The sequence below is a fragment of the Protopterus annectens genome, chromosome 4.part0 (assembly GCF_019279795.1).
Source record: "Protopterus annectens isolate FY-2018-M chromosome 4.part0, PAN1.0, whole genome shotgun sequence".
Lineage (NCBI taxonomy): Eukaryota > Metazoa > Chordata > Ceratodontiformes > Protopteridae > Protopterus > Protopterus annectens.
This window is the reverse complement of record NC_056733.1, coordinates 697616954-697634450: the sequence shown is the minus strand read 5'-3', so window position 1 is coordinate 697634450 and position 17497 is coordinate 697616954. Positions and strand designations below refer to the sequence as shown.

The 17497-nt window shown below is 41.3% G+C and overlaps 1 protein-coding gene across 1 annotated transcript in view; it reads left to right on the top strand.

Moving 5' to 3' along the window:
- The window catches only part of POLE (DNA polymerase epsilon, catalytic subunit), a 1031469-nt gene extending 1015871 nt beyond the window's left edge, over positions 1-15598 (top strand). Inside the window, exons 45-47 of the mRNA XM_044069769.1 lie at positions 8357-8482; positions 9100-9189; positions 14562-15598. Of these exons, the coding sequence (XP_043925704.1) occupies positions 8357-8482; positions 9100-9189; positions 14562-14672 (327 nt within the window). The 3' untranslated portion in view covers positions 14673-15598. The remainder of the gene's footprint in view (positions 1-8356; positions 8483-9099; positions 9190-14561) is intronic.
- The last annotated feature ends 1899 nt before the right edge of the window (positions 15599-17497 follow it).

The following is a 17497-nucleotide window of genomic DNA, read 5'->3' as shown; positions in this document are numbered from 1 at the left end:
GCTAACGCAACTGGAGGGGGGGTATCCTAATGCACATCTCTAATTGATGTAATAATATAATTCATCGCAAAAAACATTCTCCAACTCCTGTTTATACTTCACTAGTGCCCACCCTTACAAACAAAAAAGGAGCATTGTTAAGGGACAATAAATACATCATAGCATCTAGGATGACTTTACAGGAGGATGATTTTTTAAACAAATGTAAAACCCTGTCTTAACAGGTTCAAGAAGAGAAAATACCCTGGGAATATGATGGATGAGGTGATGAAAGAACTGCTGAATGAAAGGGTTGGTAAATATAAATATATTTTAGGGGCTGAAGAAAATAAGAATAAGAACATGACCTTGGCGAAAAGTGCAGTGAACAATGATGTGAACTACAAAGGAGCATATACCATGTATTTTAACAGTGATACTAAAAATATCCAAAAAGTGATTAGTAATAACTGGAGGAAGTTTGCCAACTTCTCATATTTATCTTTAAGGAATCTCTTAGATTTGTTCTGAAAAAAATGGAAAAAAACATTAAAGAAATGTTAGAATGCAATCTGAAAGTAAGACGAGGGCAGAAAAGACCTGGTACCAGGCTAATGAAAGAGGATAAGGTATACATACTAAATCTAGAGTACTTGATAATAGTTTTCAATCTTACAAACACTGGCTAATCTACAATGTATGTACTGTACCTGTGTACTATGTATGTATTCTATCTATGTTGTACACCACAAATCTATTAATTACCTTTATTTTTAAATTAATATTTTTTTGTTTGTTCTCTCCACTGTAACTGTTGATGTGCCGCATACCACTGTAAAAACATGTCTTTTGTAATTTGAGTGTCTACTGATCATGTCTAAATAACTAAATGCATCTGTAATTTTTCTTTGTGGAGCTTTTCTCCCAGGGCCTCTGCTGAAAAAGGGCCTTTTCGGCTCAGTCAGACACCCCCAGTTAACAAATGTAAAATAAATAATAAAAATAAATAAGTGTGTGGCATGTGGACAATGCCCCTATATATCAAACAAGGAATTTATTTATGTAATGGCAAGGGATAGTTGGATAGAAACTACCACCTACTCAAATTGTAACAGTGCTGGATTAATATATTTAGTAGAGTGTAATGGCTGTGATGCTTTTTATGTTGGAAAAGCTGCACATATACTTAGAGTTTATGAACACGTATATGGTGTACAGAAGAAGGATGTAAAGAATGCATTATATAAACACACTTCAGAATGCAAACAGGCTGATTTTAGTTTGTTTTTTTTTTTGTCCTAGAAGAAATAGCTCAAGACCCAAGCGGGGACCATGGGAAACCAACATGGAGTATAGGGGGGGCCTGTTGGCAGTTGGTGTTAGAAGCCAATAGACCAACAAGCTTAAATGAAAATATATCCCTGGCTCCCATTTTAAAATTAAGAGCAGTTAAACTCTAGGATAATACTTTTATGGTTAGGTGACACACTCTCTCCCACAGCTTACGTACTTAAATATGTATGATATCAGTTCCTTAAGATGTACAAACTGCATATATTTCCACAGAAAATTTGTTCAGCACTTTTGCACTGATTTTTTTTTAGGATTTTGCATAATTTATGTATACTTCAGACCACTATATGGTACCACAGTTCAAGGAAACATTAGGATCTGATGTTATCTTAGTCACCATTCCTCAACGTTAGGGTCTAGGATCCGATATCAGATCCGAGCCGGCATACTCCGACAACAGCTTAGCTCAAGCTCCTCCCCTCCCATGATGCTCTGCTGCCCTCTAATCCCTCAGATCTTGTTTGCCGCTTGATTTAGACGCAGATTGCTCAGCTCCTCATGGTTAGTAAGTAGGTGTCTTTGTTTTGGGTATTTTTCCTTTTCGTTCAGTTTCTCCCTTTGGGGGTAGTTAGTGGTTCAGCTGCTTTTGCCATTATTTCCCTTCCCTTTCACCTCCCAGTTTTTTGGCGTAGACCATTTGGCGCCCTTTTTGGGTGTTGTTGATTGTGTTAACTAAATTTCTTAGTTAAGTAGTTATTATTATTGTTCTTGTTATTTAATAGTAGTAGTAGTAGTAGTAGTTTCCGGACTGATTGCTTGGTGTTTGGACTCCTGCGCATGTTTGGGACTTGATTTGGACTTTTCCTTCATTTGTGTTGTTGGGTTTTGTACCATGTCAGACAAACCTGTGAGTTTCAAGAGATGCTCCTCATGTAGTCGGAAAATGCCCATTTCCGACTCACACGAGGAGTGTCTCTATTGTCTCGGTGGTGGCCATCTGGAGGTAGTGTGTGGTATTTGTGCCACCTTCAACCCCAGAGCCCTGGTCAACCGGTGAAACAAGTTCGGGCCCTTCAGGGGAGAAGAAAACCAATCCGGTCTGAGGATCCAAGGAATTCGAGAACAGTTACTTCAGATCCTTGGCAGGAGAGGGGGACGGACCTCTTCCAGCCCCTCTGCTTTCTGGGCAATGAAAAGATCCTTCTCTGCTATCAAAGCTGCCTCCCCAGCCCCAGTATTTCAGCAGACCTACTCATCCTGCTTCCAGTCAGCCCGTTCGGTCTAGCCTCCAGGGGGAACCTCCCCCATAGGGGTCACCTCCTCGTCCGAGTCTTCCCCACAGCCTCCAGTGATGGAAGTTCCGAAGAAAAAGACATGCAAGAGGAGACATCTCAACTCCCCTATGGAGTCTTTTAAAGGAAGATACGAATGCCGATGAAGGGGATGGGTCCCCAAGATCACTGCCCAAAGACATCTCCTTCGGAGATGTACTATCGATCCTTAAGGCCAAGGCGGTTGGACTGCCCAATCCCCATCCTCGGAGGAAACCCTATTTCTGGAGGCTTTCTGAATGGGGCCCATCTACCTCTTGGGTGTGCCCCCCCCCCCCCGCTGACCCTCTTATCAACATCATGGCCAGAAGGGCTTGGAATGAGCCAGATAGCATGGGTCTAGTGCCTAAGAAAGCAGACAAGTTCCTCAGCCCCCCCCCCCCCAGTGGATAAAACCTTCTGGTCCAAAGTGGTCCCAGTTATTGCTATTGTGGTGGCTGCTGCCACCAAGAAAGAGTTGGTAGAGGAGAGTTCTTCGGTCCACCCTCACAATCACGAATTGAGAGCTCTGGACAGATTCGGAAAACAGATGTTCACTTCGGCTTCCTTTAGCCTGCGAGCCTTAAATTATCTTACCCATTTCACCCATCTCCAGAGGGACTTGATTAAGGAGCTGTCAACTTCCCTCACGGGGTCCATGTCTGAGGAGGAATTTAAGGTTGTTTCTCCTAAACTGGCCACCCTTCATTCAATAGCTAATTTGTCCATGAGGCTAATTTCCAACACAGCGGAAGGTTCCTCACGGGAAGCAGGTTCAGGCATTGCCGTTAGACGTCATGCCTGGCTGCGCCTAAGCGGGTTCGCAGAGGCCTTCAAGATGTCATTTATTAACGTCCCCTTTGATGGTTCCACTGTCTTTGGTTCCAGCGTAAAAGAGAAGTTGACCCACAGTGAAAAGGAAGGAAATACGTTGTTGGCTGTCGGGATTAGATTTTCTACCCCTCAAAGGTCCTTTTCTAAGACCCAGAAAGGAAATAAGAAAATGTGGTTTCATAAGGCACAATCTTCCATCCAGGATGTTCAAGACAATCCCTCTTCCAGGGGACGGAGGAGAGGTTTCAATGGCAGACGTCGCCCCAGAGGCAGAGGAGGCCCACAGAATCAAGGTTCCAGGGAGCCTTTCTCTGAGAAACCTTTTCAGCATCCCTGAGGTGTTGCCCGACTGTCCTTCCCTGAAGGCAGTCAAGGGTCGGTTGTCTCTGCACCCTCTAGACTGGGCAGATATCACAAATGATCAATGGGTGCTAACCATTATATCCAGGGGCTATTGCATTCCCTTTTTGGAGAATCCTGCAAAGATCAGAACTCTTCCAGACGTGCCACCCAGTCAGAAAGATTTGGCCCAACAGGAGGTCATGAACCTTCTTTGAAAAAGAGCCATCCAAGAGGTCCCTACAGGGCAGAGAGGATCTGGAACTTATCCCCACTTCTTTTTATTTCCAAAGAGAACAGGGGACCAGAGTCCTATTCTGAACCTCAGTCTTCTAAACCTGTTTGTACAGAAGTCGAAGTTTTGGATGGTCACTGTCTATTTAGATGATTAACTCCTTACGGCCCCCACAAAGCATCAACTATTGGACAACATACATTTCCTGCTCTCCTCATTCCATCAGTTGGGAATTACAGTAATCCTAGCCAAGTCCTCCTTTATTCCAACTCGACATCTGGAGTTCATAGGCACTCTGTTGGATACCACCTTGCAGATTGCAGCTCTTCCTCTTCGCTGTGCAACTCTGATATGCTCTTGTGTTCAAGTTCTGCTGGAGCAAACTTGCCCTCCAGCTTCACACATCCTCAGGGCTCTAGGATCCATGGCGGCTGCCATTTATTTGGTTCTGCTGACAAGGTACTACATGAGAGTTCTACAGAGGACCTTTGCAGTTTACTGATCAGCGTTTTATCATCTCCTATCATTCACCATTCGACTCACCCAAGTTTGTCAGAAACATCTATTGTGGTGGATTCGCTCCCCGGACCGCTTAGTGGGCAGGTCCTTCTGTCCCTTAATTCCCATGGCCACTGTCACCACAGGGCATTTCCAGGGAAAGATGGCCCAAAGGATGTAGTCCCCCTTGGAGACCAAGCTGCACATCAACGTTCTGGAGATGAGAGCAGTCCTTCTGTCATTGCAAGCCTTCCAGGATTGCCTCCCTGGGGGAACGATTGCAGTTGTGTCGGACAACATGGCAGTTGTTTGGTAGCTTTGTCGCGAGGCCATGAGGGTATGGGCGATGTCCATGGGGTGCATCCAACGTTTTGGCGGACAAGTTGAGCAGGGCTATTCTGACCCCTCACGAGTGGTCCCTGAATCCAGTGGTAGCTCAACAGATTTTCCGTCGGTGGGGGTATCTGAGCTGTGATCTGTTTGCATCTCCTCTCAACCACAAATGCAGCAATTTCTTTGCATTGATCCCCTCCAGAGGGGAAATCCCTTGGGGATGCACTCATGTACAATTGGCCTCCGGGTCTCCTTTATGCCTTCCCACCTTTGCCTTTAATTCCCAGAGTACTTCAGAAAGCCAGACACCTCAAGATACAATTGATCCTCATTGCCCACTTCTGGCCTCTTTAGGTGTAATTCCCCCTTCTATGGTCTCACTTGAGGCACCCACCCTGGGGTGCTCGATCCATCTCTGGATCTAATATTACATCCGTCTCTACTTCCACCCCTGAATCTTCAGACCCTTCATCTGACAGTTTGGTATGTCCACTTCCAGTGATCCTGGCTATGTCCAGGTTAGCCTCCCCCGTGAAGGATATTATCCTTGCTTCCCAGAGATTTTCCACTAGGAAAGTGTATAACAGCAAATGGAAGAGATTTTCTATCTGGGCAAAGAACAAGAATCTGGACCCCTTTTCAGCTTCCATTCCCGGAATTCTTCTCTTTGAACTCTCTGTTTAAGGAAGGGGCCAGTTTTTCCATGATCAAGGTTCAATTAGCAGCAATTTCAAATTTTCATCTTAACGATGAATCTACCTTTTTGAAAAGTGTATTTTTGTCACGGCCCCCTGTTAAGGACCCATCTCCACCGTGGGATCTTGCTTTGGTACTACAGTCGTCAACAAAACCTCCCTTTGAATGGGCTGCATCCTGTGATCTCAAATGTCTTTCTTGGAAGACTGCCCTTTTAGTGGCAGTAACTTCAGCAAAGAGAATCTCTGAACTGGAAGCTCTTACTATTAAGCCGCCTTGCTTAATTTTCCATAAGGACAGAGTATCTCTGAAACCTACACCAGTAAAGTCTCATTCCACCAGGGCGGCGTCTACCTCAGCTGCCTTTGCAGATCGCCAATCATTAGATGATATTTGTGCAGCAGCAACGTGGTCTTCACCTCACACGTTCATTTCCCACTATAAGTTGGATTTGATGTCTAGAGGAAGGGCTTCCTTTGGCTCCAGGGTTCTTCGGCATGTCCTTCCTTGAAGCCTCCCAGGATTCAGATAGCTGGGGACTGTGACCCTGACGTGAGGAATGGTGATGAAGATAACATCAAATTTATAGTTATGTACTTAACTTGGTATCTGTGTTATCTGTAGTCACCATTCATCACGGTCCCACATTCAGGCCCCCTTTCTGAGAGATTAGCAGGATGTTGGTGGACCTGTGTTGCTAGTAATTGTCTTCTTTCATTATGCAAACTCGATCTGAGGGATTAGAGGGCAGCAGGGCATTATGGGAGGGGAGGAGCTTGAGCTAAGCTGTTGTCTGAGTATGCCGGCTCGGATCTGATGTCGGATCCTAGACCCTAATGTGATGAATGGCAACTACAGATAACAAGTTATGGCAAGTACATAACTATAATTTTTAGGACACAATATTTATTTAATGAGATTTATACACATTTTTACAGTTTTTTCAAATTATTTATTTATTGTTTTTTATAGATTTTATTACATCAATTAGAAAGGTTTTATAATTTATTAATTAGTATTTTTTGTATGACTATTTGCATCCTTTATCTCCATAGTGGGAACATGGGTAGCTTGAGAATGAATTTTAAGATTAATTGTTTTGGTGATGGGATTAGGGTATTTAAGAGCAGTATTTGTAATGGTCTTGTATCTGATGAAGTCCTTAGAGGACGAAAACATGGTAATTTCTTTAAGTTTTAATAAAGGATTGTTTTTACAACTTTATAAGTTTGGAAGTAGGTAGTCTTTTATCTAGTACCTCCGAGGGCCCTCTTTTGCAGTTTTACTGGATGCTGCTGGTTGCAGTCTTTGGACATTTCATTCCTTTTGTTTCTTCTTTGTTAGGACCACCCCAACCTTGCTTTCAGTGTGGAATTTTAAAAATACAGTGGTCAGGCCAGAGGCTGAAGCACTAGCATGCATGACGGTGTTGTGTGGGACTAAAAGTGTCGTGATATTAGTGGTTTTGAATATACAAATGGCATCTGAGGTTGTGTGGAGTTTCTGATGTGTTGGTAGAGAGCCTATGCAACTCAATTCGTGTTACAGCATAGTAAAATCAGCCTAAAGTTTGTTCCCAAACCCTACCATAGCAACTGGCCATAAAAATTATCACGGTGTCAGCATGTAGAGTTGTTATGGATTCAAGTGTGATAGATAGCAGCTCTGTAAATGGTAAAAAAAAGTTGTGGGACGAAGCACAGTCCCCTGGGGTACTGCAGTTTTGAATGTGCCTTTGTCTGATTGGCCAACAGCTTTTGGGTACATGGACATAAATGTCGAGGGAGATGTTGAAACTTAAACCTTGATGTTTGAAATGTCAGCATATAGGGAGAAACAGGAAACCTACAATGTGTGATCGTTCTACATTAGGGACTGGGGAATTGGCCCTTTCCCTGCTGTACTGAGATCTCGGAGTTAGTATATATGATTAGCAGGGAGGATGGATGGCACAGTGGGATTTGTACCCTGTTTTTTTCTGGTTTCAATATTCTGGCTGCCAGTGTTATGGCACTTGAGAATTCAGTGTGTTCTGTCTCAGGATTGAATCCCCAGCTGTCATGACGTTCAGTATGTTCTGTGAGATACATAATTACAGTATCCGGTAACGGATCAGTTATTGAAACTGATCTGGGTAAATTTCAAAACAAGAAGAGGGTGGTCGACTGTTTCAAAGACTCAAGTCCATGAAAAGTCACCCTATAAGCAGTCCTTTTTTGTATTAAAATGTCATTGACAATGAATAAATAACTATGACCATATAGTGACTGGAGAGATGGCCATCAGAGTATTATTTCCAGAACAAAAACTGTGCTTGTCTTGAAAAAGAATAGTGTAATTATTAATGGTATCTGGTAGATACCTGTAGATTATCTTCTCAAGGGGCAGAGAAAAAATTGCGTCTGAAGTTGTCTGTGGAGGCAGAAGTGGTAGCTTTACAAGGTAACATATTATGATCATATACTTAAATTGGGGGAAGAGAGAAACTGATTAGATAGTACTGAGAAATTACAGATACAAGAGAGCAGATGCCCATAGTATCCTGTCTGATTCTAAATTTTATGGTCCTGAGAGTGATTATTTTATTCATTGGTGTGAGCAGATTTAGCCTCGCATTATGTTAAAATAACTTGCGTTCCTTGCCAGTGCCAGACACCATTTACTTATACTGCTGATATAGCTATAGCAATAACTTTAAAGATGCTTCAAGTTTGTATGTGTTTTTTATTTTATGTAGTCTGTTCTTTGGCTAGGTGGCAGATCCCTACACACTTTGCACAATTTTACTGTTATAGCTGCTGTTTTCACTGGGAACTTATTGCCCTTTTTCCCTTTGTAGGATGGAGTAGTATTACCAAAGTGGTTTTGCAGCAATTGTCAAGCAGAGTATGACAGTGACTTGATAGAAATGGCACTAGTTGAGGCCCTGCAAAAGAAACAGATGGCTTATACTCTGCAGGATTTGGTGAGTTACTCAAATTGAAAGTCATTAATTTTTACACATTGTTGCTAAAATTAAAAAAAAAGTCTGCAGTTGGTATTTTGTTTTGGTATCCTGTATTTGTCTGAAACACGTGTGTGTTTGTGTGTTTGTGTGTGTGTGTGTGTGTGTTTGTGTGTGTGTGTGTGTCTGTCTTACAAGGGGTTGCAGGTCAACCAGTACATGCCACCTTCATTATGTAGTTTTTGTTTGACGGTGTGGTGTCTGTACTGGGTAAAACCAGTGGCCAGCACAGCACTGGTCCTGCATCTTGAAATCTTGAACTGCAGGAATGCAGTGGTTTGCACTCAACCTTTCACCATGTGATTGAAAGATAATGTGAAACACTTTTCAGAATGACAGCTCCGAAGTCAGTGTGAATGATTTTTACCATAGCCCTTGTCCTTACTTTCTGTAAATATACAAACAAATACCAGTGCCCCACTGTTACTTTTCAGTTTGAAATCTTTATCTGTGCCCACTGGCCAGACAAAAGTCTCTTATGAGAAGACTATTTATGCATAGGGACATTTGTTAGTAGCACTAGATCTTAATGAGTCATGTTCCTTATTACTACCGCTTATGTTTTTTTTTTTCTTCAGATTTGCACAAAATGTAAAGGTGTGAAGGAATCCAACATGCCTATTTATTGCAGCTGCGCAGGGAATTTTGATCTGACCATCTCCTATAAGGTATGTGTGTGTTGTTTTCGTACGTGTGTATATTTGCACTGTATGAGAAATATAAAGGGAATGATATTGGCCTTTTGAGATTAATGATCATAGTCAACAGAACAGCAAACAAATGCAACCCCCTCCTCCCCAAAAAAGTGCAGATGGGCGCACCCAGTCTTTATGGTTGTATCAGCTCAGCAGAAGAAGAAAGTGTTCAAGGCATTTTCGGTGCATTGCTTTAATTGCAGTCTTTTTTCCTAATGGTCACTGGTGCAACTTTCAAGAAGTTATTTTAGAAAGGACTGTTCTTCCTGATGGATATCTGTCCTTAGCATTATTTCTCTCCTGAATTCTGTTCTCGTCTGTACCAGTAAGATTACTGCCGCATAGAAGAGATTATTTTTATTTAAAGTGTGTAACAGCCATACCTCTCAACTTCTTAGAGCAAGAAATCTGGACAAAGCTATTAATAAAAGTGGGACAAAGGCCCAAAAATAATTTTTTAGGTATTGCTCTTACAAACATAGAAAGTTGATAGAATAACAGGTTTTGCATTAGCATGAATTTTCTAAAGGACGTGAAGTCTGAAACTCAAATGTCTGTCATCATTTTCTAACTTCAGTCTTTAATGATTTGCCACTAACTTGCCAGAAAACCACAATTTTATGAAAAACAGACCAAATAAGAGGCAAAAATCTGGACATTCTCCAAATATCTGTGCAGTTGACAGGTATGGACTGACAGCAGATTAGTTTTTGTCTGGTCCATTTTCACCTAAATATACAAGTTTTAATTTCATGAGTGGTCTCCTGCTTCAGTGGACTCTTCCTTTGTGAAACTGAATTTAATGTAAGTACACTTAAGGTGGGGAATCAAGAGCTTTCAGACTCCCCCAAAAGTATTTTGAGTTTGGTATTGGTAAACCCAGGACCGTGCCCTCTCTGCAGTTTTTTATGCTTTTAGGAATGCCTTTTCTGAGCCAGATTCTCTGCTGCTGGTGCACAGAAAACCAGATGGACTTTATAGAGTGAATGACCAACATAAATGCCAACATCCAGTGACAGACCCTATAGATATACTGCTGGATACAGTCAAATGTTCCAAAGTGGTGCCAGAAGCTAACATAGTCCCCACTGGTAAGGTGAATTGCATTCTTGATAGGTTTGGAAAGAAAGTGTGTCTGTCATCTTCAGTAGGTATTGGAGCAGTCAGCTGACAAACCCACATGCTGAAGCATGTAGAGGATGTGATGGAAGAGAAAATTGTGTAGATGCTCTTAAAGTTATCACACTGTTTTAGATGTGAACAGACAGATGCATTTGTGCTCCATTGATGCCTGTGCTAAGGCTTTTGCTTTGGCTACAGTGATATGAAGGCACATGATGATTGAAATGCAGTATTTATTAGAAGATGTTAAAAGCCTAGTTCTGTGTGTACCCCTAGACAAGGATCTGCTGCTTGGTCCTTCCTCACTGAAAATATTAAAAGTTGGAGGAGAGAGGGTGTGAGGTTGGCATAATGGTTAATGTACATTGGGTAATTGGTTAGGCTTAAAATGGCCGACAAGGACAATTAGCCTAGTACTAACCTATGAACCTTTACGAAGACTAGCAATTATCTCATTTCCAGGCATTTTGGCCAAGTAATGGCCATTTTATCAGAAACAATCCCAGCTGAACAAATCTGACCGAGAAGGGCCTTTAAGACAGGATGGAAGATAATGAGCAGAAGCAGAGCAGGCAGTTAAACAGAGGTAGAGTGGATGGCTCCCTGGCATGCTAAGGTGGTGGTGGGGGGTGCCCTTCTTTTCTCTTTCATCTCTCTCCTTCCCTCATCACAAGTCAGGAGAGTGGCTTTCCCACCTCAAAAGCAAGCAATCTGAACTGATCACAGACCTTTGAATGAGGACGCTCACTGCTTTGGGTGACAAAACCAAGCTTAGATATCCCTTAGTGGAGATACTCCCCCAACATGTTAGATAGCTTTAGCTGGTACCTTTCAGTAAAAAGAAGGTTCCACCAATATACCAGGAGATAGGATTCTACAAGCATGTCTTCCTGGATGCCAGGACGGACAGACTGCAAAGACCTATTCTAGATCTGTCCAAGCTAAACAAGTTTCTTGATTAAACATATTCAGAATACTAAATCTTCACTCCTTGCTTACCTTACTGTCACAGGATGCCAACATAGTCATCCTGGAAATAAGTAGTGCTTATCTACATACTCACAGCTGCAGGGAGCAAAGGAAATTCCTTCGTTCTTCTGTTGAGGCATTGCATTTCCAGTTCTCATCATTGCCCTTTGGGTTGTTGGATTTTCACAAAATGCTTAGCTCTAGTGTTTGTCCACCTTAAGTTAAAGAGCATTCACAGCTACCTCAAGGTTAAAGGGCATTCACAGTTACCCCAACTGTGAATTAGTTGATCCAAGCCACCTGAGAGCTGTCAGAATCAATGGAGTAAGCCATAACCAACACAGAGATTTCATTAAACTACCAGAAATTCAGTCCTGTCCCCGCTCCCAACATGAGAAGACTTTCCAGTCGACAGATTTGGACACCTGGAAGGGCAGACTGTCACCTCCACCAGAAAAGGTTTCAGCCATGAATGTCACCTTCTGTCAATGTGGATCATTCTGAAGCCTTTTTGGGTACATTAGTCTCCATTCACATGGTCCTGTTTGCCTTAGTCATAGTGTAGCATTGAGTGGTGCTTAAGGAACACATGTTGCTAATATCTCCACCTGCTGGTGAGGGTACTACCACTCGTATCAGCCATCCACAAAGAGTTCAAATGGTGAACTGTTAAGGTGATAGCCAACCCAGGAATGACTTTTATGAAACTGCATGGGACTGACACACTGGCAAATGCATCTCACCAGACATGATTTGGTGCCACACATAGGTTCCCTTAAGGTTTAGAAGTGGTGAAACACATCAGTACAAACCCACACATGTCAGAGTGAAGGCAACATTGGCTTTTCATTTTACAGCTGATGATGATTAAATCAGTCTGGAAATCCTGAAATACTGTGGGGAGTTTAGCCAGTTGCTTGGTCATGTACTAAATCAGCATCCATCGGGAATGTCATCTTGCCATTTACGTGGACTGGCCCTGATTGTCTGGCACTTGGTGACCAAGTAGGACCTACAGTTCAAACGTTTATATACTTTCCAACAAAAACTCTTGTCATCTATGTACTGTAAGAACAACACACTAATGAGAAGGCTATTCTTGATTTATTGGGTAAGATTTCTAAGTATTGTCCATTTTATGATTGATTGTTCCTGCAAATATCCTCAGATAGAGTTTATTTTTGCCCCTTTGTAGTTGGTTCCTAATTGGTATAAATTTTGTTTTTGCTTAGTTTCTTAATCTAATTTTGTTGTGGTGTTTTTCCCCAGCTATTCTTAGAACAAATCTTTACCCAGCCCGCACAGGTGGAAGCTAAAGCTGGAGGCCTTACACAAATTTTCCGTGAAATAGGGTATCCCAGCGATGTATTTGCCTCCCTTCAGAGTCACCAGAGCCCAAATCTTTGTGCCAGATAACTATGTATGGCACTCTAGCAGTGGATGCATTTTTTATAAGGTGGAACAAGGGACTCTCTTCGATATTTCCCTTCTTTCTACTTGCCCCAGGGTCATCATAAAGGCAAGACAGAACCAGTTTAATATCGGATGCCTTGCTTTGGCCAAGGTAGTTGGGGTTTTCCCAGCTGCTGTGCAACTGTGCAGTGAAAGACACACACTTCTGTCTCACTGTCACAGCTTACTAGCTCATCAGGAAGGGACATTGGCTCACCCAAACTTTTTAGCAGCTTAGAAGTTAAAACTCTGATCCCACAATAGGCTTACTTTCCAGCTAAGAAGAAATGTTGTTCTTGGAGCCATCATTAACATTTATTACTGCAGCGAAGCAGTTTTTTAGTATTGCTGTTTATTCGAGGCCTCCAAGGAAATTAGTGCCTCCAACTGTGTATTCTTTAACTCCCCTCTCATTAAAACAGGCATCTCAGCACTAATCCTTTTTTTTTAATAGACAAATGCCTTCCTGCTGGTTGTCTCCTCAGCTGCAAGAATTTCAGAAGTATAAATCCTTAATTTGTAGAGAACCTTACGCAGTATTCCACAGGGATAATGTGTCCCTCTAGACCAAGCCTTATATGTGCATAGCAGTCTCAAAGCTGGCCTTCAACCAAACCTTTCAGCTTCCTGTCTTTTACTGTCAACCCCTAAACAAGGGAGAGAAATTATTGAGCTTTATGATGAATGTACACAGATAGTTGACATTATATACTGACAGGACTAAGGCAGGCAAATTAACCAGCTCTACCTCTTTCATACTAGGGAAGCAAGGCAGGCAGGTATCTAGAGTTAAGTGGCTGACTGGCTAGTTATGTCTTTGTTTTTCATCAGTATGGGAGCCCTTGCCAGGTACGTATTAGTTTACTGAGTAAGTGCAGCAACTACAACATCCGCTTATTTCAAGAATGTTTCAGCTCAGAAGTATTTGTCTGTAAGCTGCTTGAACTTTTGCCCATACCTAGGGTTTGCCCTTGCAATTTGACAAGTGATCTGTACTGCTTCATCTTAGGTCTGTGTCCAGGCTTTGTTACTTTTGTACTTTCATGGTTTGAATCATACTGCAGCAAAGGTCCTCACAATGAACATAGCACAGTTGTACGAGTATTCTCAGAGTAATTGCACGATGGTATAGTATAAGAATAATTTCTGCAGTATAGGCTTCCTTTTGCCTGTTCGCTGGCATATTTGTTTCTTTTAACTTGGGAAACAAAAAAAATGCATGTTTGGAGGAAAGTTTGCTTTTCAACCTAATAATCCAGTTTCTGGGCACTTCAGTCACCTAGTAATTAACAGAAGATTGTATAGGCTGTTTTCCCTTTTGTACTCTTGTCATACTAATAACCATGGCATGGGGGATGGTCAAACCTATGCCAGGCGTATCCAGAGCTGTATACATCAGGTTAGATAGATATCTGAATGTGTTGTCACTTCAACATATACAATTACAGTCAAGTATGCTCAGCCAATGTAGTTTCCTTCATAACCTTTTCATATTAAGATTGTGTGCAACTCCATATTAAAATAGTGACAGTAAAGTAGCACTACAGTACAGTGCTGTTCTGGCTTCAAGGGGCAATTAATAACAGAAACCTCTTCTGCACGCAGTTTTTGAAAGAAAAGTACATTAATGAAAGGACTATTATGGGTAAGATTTCCAAGTTGTTGTCCATTTTATAATTGCCTATTCCTGTAAATATCCACAGCTAGAGTTAATTTTATTTCTGCCCTTATTGTGGTTAGCCCTTGATTGCTGTAAATTCTGTTTTTCTTACTCTAATTTTGTTCTTGTGCTTTTCCCCTAGGTATTCTTAGAGCAGATCAATGTTTTCAGAAATATCGCTCGTCATTACAGCATGCCATTCTTACTGGAAAATATTGAGTGGCTTTTACAGATGAACACCTGCCTTACATGATGAAAAGCATACCTGTGCTGTATTTGTGGAGCAACTTGACAGTATGTTGCCAACAGAATGATGGAAGCTGTATGCTGATATATTGTAATGTACTCATGCATTGCTGCACTCATCCTCAGCACTTCAGAGGCAGCTGTGATGGACCACTGGAGAGTTTGAAGAGTCTAGTGGTTTTTCTTCCTTTTTATGGAGGAGTCAGAGACATAAATAGTTCTTGATTTAATAAAAGGTCTGCGATCTGCATTTCCTTCAGTGCAGTGGGACCTCAGATCCTACAAAGCTTTTAATAGACTGGAAATGATGTATGCATTGTGCACTAGATGACTCATTTTAAAGATTCTTATGCTCTGGGGAGAGAGTTCTTTTTAGTGGAGCTACAAATGACCAGTTTCAGTATTTTCCATTTCCCCATCTAAGTGGATTGGGCTGTTTTAAATTTATCCTTATTTTACTTAACAGGTTTTTCCTTCTGGCTTTGTTACATTCCAACTTTGAAAGCACTGAACCACAGAACTTTGGTCTGATATTAACTTCTCATCCCTCCCTGCCATCCACAACGTCCACATGTGACTTTTATTTCGTTGCAAGTGCAGAGGTATATAATTTTCGTTGCCATTGCTTGCAGCAAGGTAACATTTTTCGAACACAACTTTAACTGCTAAAAAAAGTGACACCATATGATGCATGCTATTCCGGTTCACACGTTTCCATTGCTTGCTTTTATGTAGCCTTGAATAAATCGTAGGAATGAGCAGTGATTGCTATGAAAAAGTAACTGCACTGAAAAGCATTTGTCGACAAGCACTGTGGCAGTTTTCAGATGAGAGGATAATTTTAAATATTGCTTTTATTAAAACCTGACAGTTATAAAGATGCTGGATCAGTTAATAAAAAAGGGATCTTTATTGCTGTGAGTATATGGCAGAGTCCTTGGGTAGTTACTTGTTCCAGGTAGCAACGACAGTGTTTTTAGGAACCATACTAAATATCTCCGGGTAGGCCAGGGTTCACAATGCTCACCAAAATTCCTGGAATCTTGGCAGCAATGTATTTCCTACAAGGGAGAAAAGTATACTGTAAACAAGTGTGTATGTGGCATGGAGGTATTATTTTTATTAGTTTGCAACCTGTTTATCTTCTATTAAATCTGAGTAGATGATTACCTATTGTCTCAGATAGGACAGACCCCCATGTAGCATTACAGATGCAGCAGTTTACGAAGTATGCATAAGTGCGTCTTTTATATCTGCAGACAAGAACATGCATACAGTGATTCTTGCAAAGTAAGAAGGATTGTTGAAGTTAGCCTGTTTGTAATTTCATGATTCAGCCTTTCTCCTGCCTCTGTCTCCGGTATTGTTAAAATGTCGTATTTGTCTACAGTCTATCTCTGCTTCTGTCCGTGTTTCTACACCCTCACTATCCTCTGTGAAATTTATTTTCTTAAACCAACTTTGAATTTTTCTGTCCTTCCTTTTCTACCCCTCCCACTTATCCTCTGCCATTGCAGTATTTGTTACTGCGCATTTTATTGTGGGAGTGAACAGCTGCAACTGATTCAAGCATTGCAACACTAAATCTTAGCATAAGTGTTAGGAGAGTTAGGAATGTTCTAGTGTAATCTAATATTCATAAATCCAGCATCCACAAATTCATGGAATAAATTAGCAAAAAGATACTGGTACAAGGTAGGACTGTGCATCGATGGCAAGATTTCTCTACATAGATTGCATTGAACTAGAAATGTTAGTGGTAGACATTTTTATATTATTCAGGTGATAGAAAAGCAAATATACTGTTTTATTTATTTATTATTTATTTATTTCAGTTTGATTACCGGGGAAGTCCACTGGGCCAAGAAGTGCCCATTTTCAGTGGAGGCCCGGGGAGAAAAGCTGCACAAGCGATACAATGAAACATGGTTACATAAAGTTAATGGTATAATACAAGAGTAAGATTCATACAGTCAGGAAATACATTTACATAAAATGTGTATAATGAGCAAGCATAATAAAGCAATACAGTGCAGAGAAAAAAATAACGATAATACATAGATGTGCATAAATTTTTTTTTTTTTTTTTTTAACAGACTGAACAAAGTTGGAGTCAGGAGAAAGTCAGAAGAGTCAGGAAAAGCTTGGGGGTAGAGAGGGGCAGGAAATGGAGAGCTCAGGGAAAGAGATCCCTGGAAATTATATCTGGTGAGAGCAGGAACATTTCCATTTGGATGACAGGTATTTGAAAAGTAGGATTTGGAGTTGGGTATAGTCCTAAGAGAAGGAGGGAGGGAATTCCATTTTTTACCTAGAGAGAAGGAGAGTAGAAGTTTGCCGGCAGGAAGTTTGGGTTTGTGGCTGGAGATAAGGTTTTTGGTGTTTAGATCTCAGAGATCTGTTTGGGGTGTATGGTGGAAGGATGTTTATTAAGGCAGGGCATGAGTCTGGGTAGAATATTAGTTTGTGAGCGGTGGTTAGTTGGAGATAGTCTAAGTGGTTAGGAAGTTCAAGCCAATTTAGAGACTGAAGGGTAAGGCAGTGGTGAGTTGAGGTTTTGGATTTAGTTGCGAATTTAGAGATCTTTATTATAGCAAGTTTCAAGTTTTGAGATATTGGAAGAAAATATACAGAAAATATACAATATAGCTGGACCATTGGTGCAAAAGCAACTATTATTTTGAAGTATGCATTGAAGCAGTTCTACAGCTGAGTTGCTAAGCCCACTTTCATCTGTCACGGTACCTCATTACAGCCTTTCTAGGTGATCCTAGAATTAATTCTTTCACTTGGCAGACCTTATGACTTCTCAGAGGAAACAGCCATGCAGCT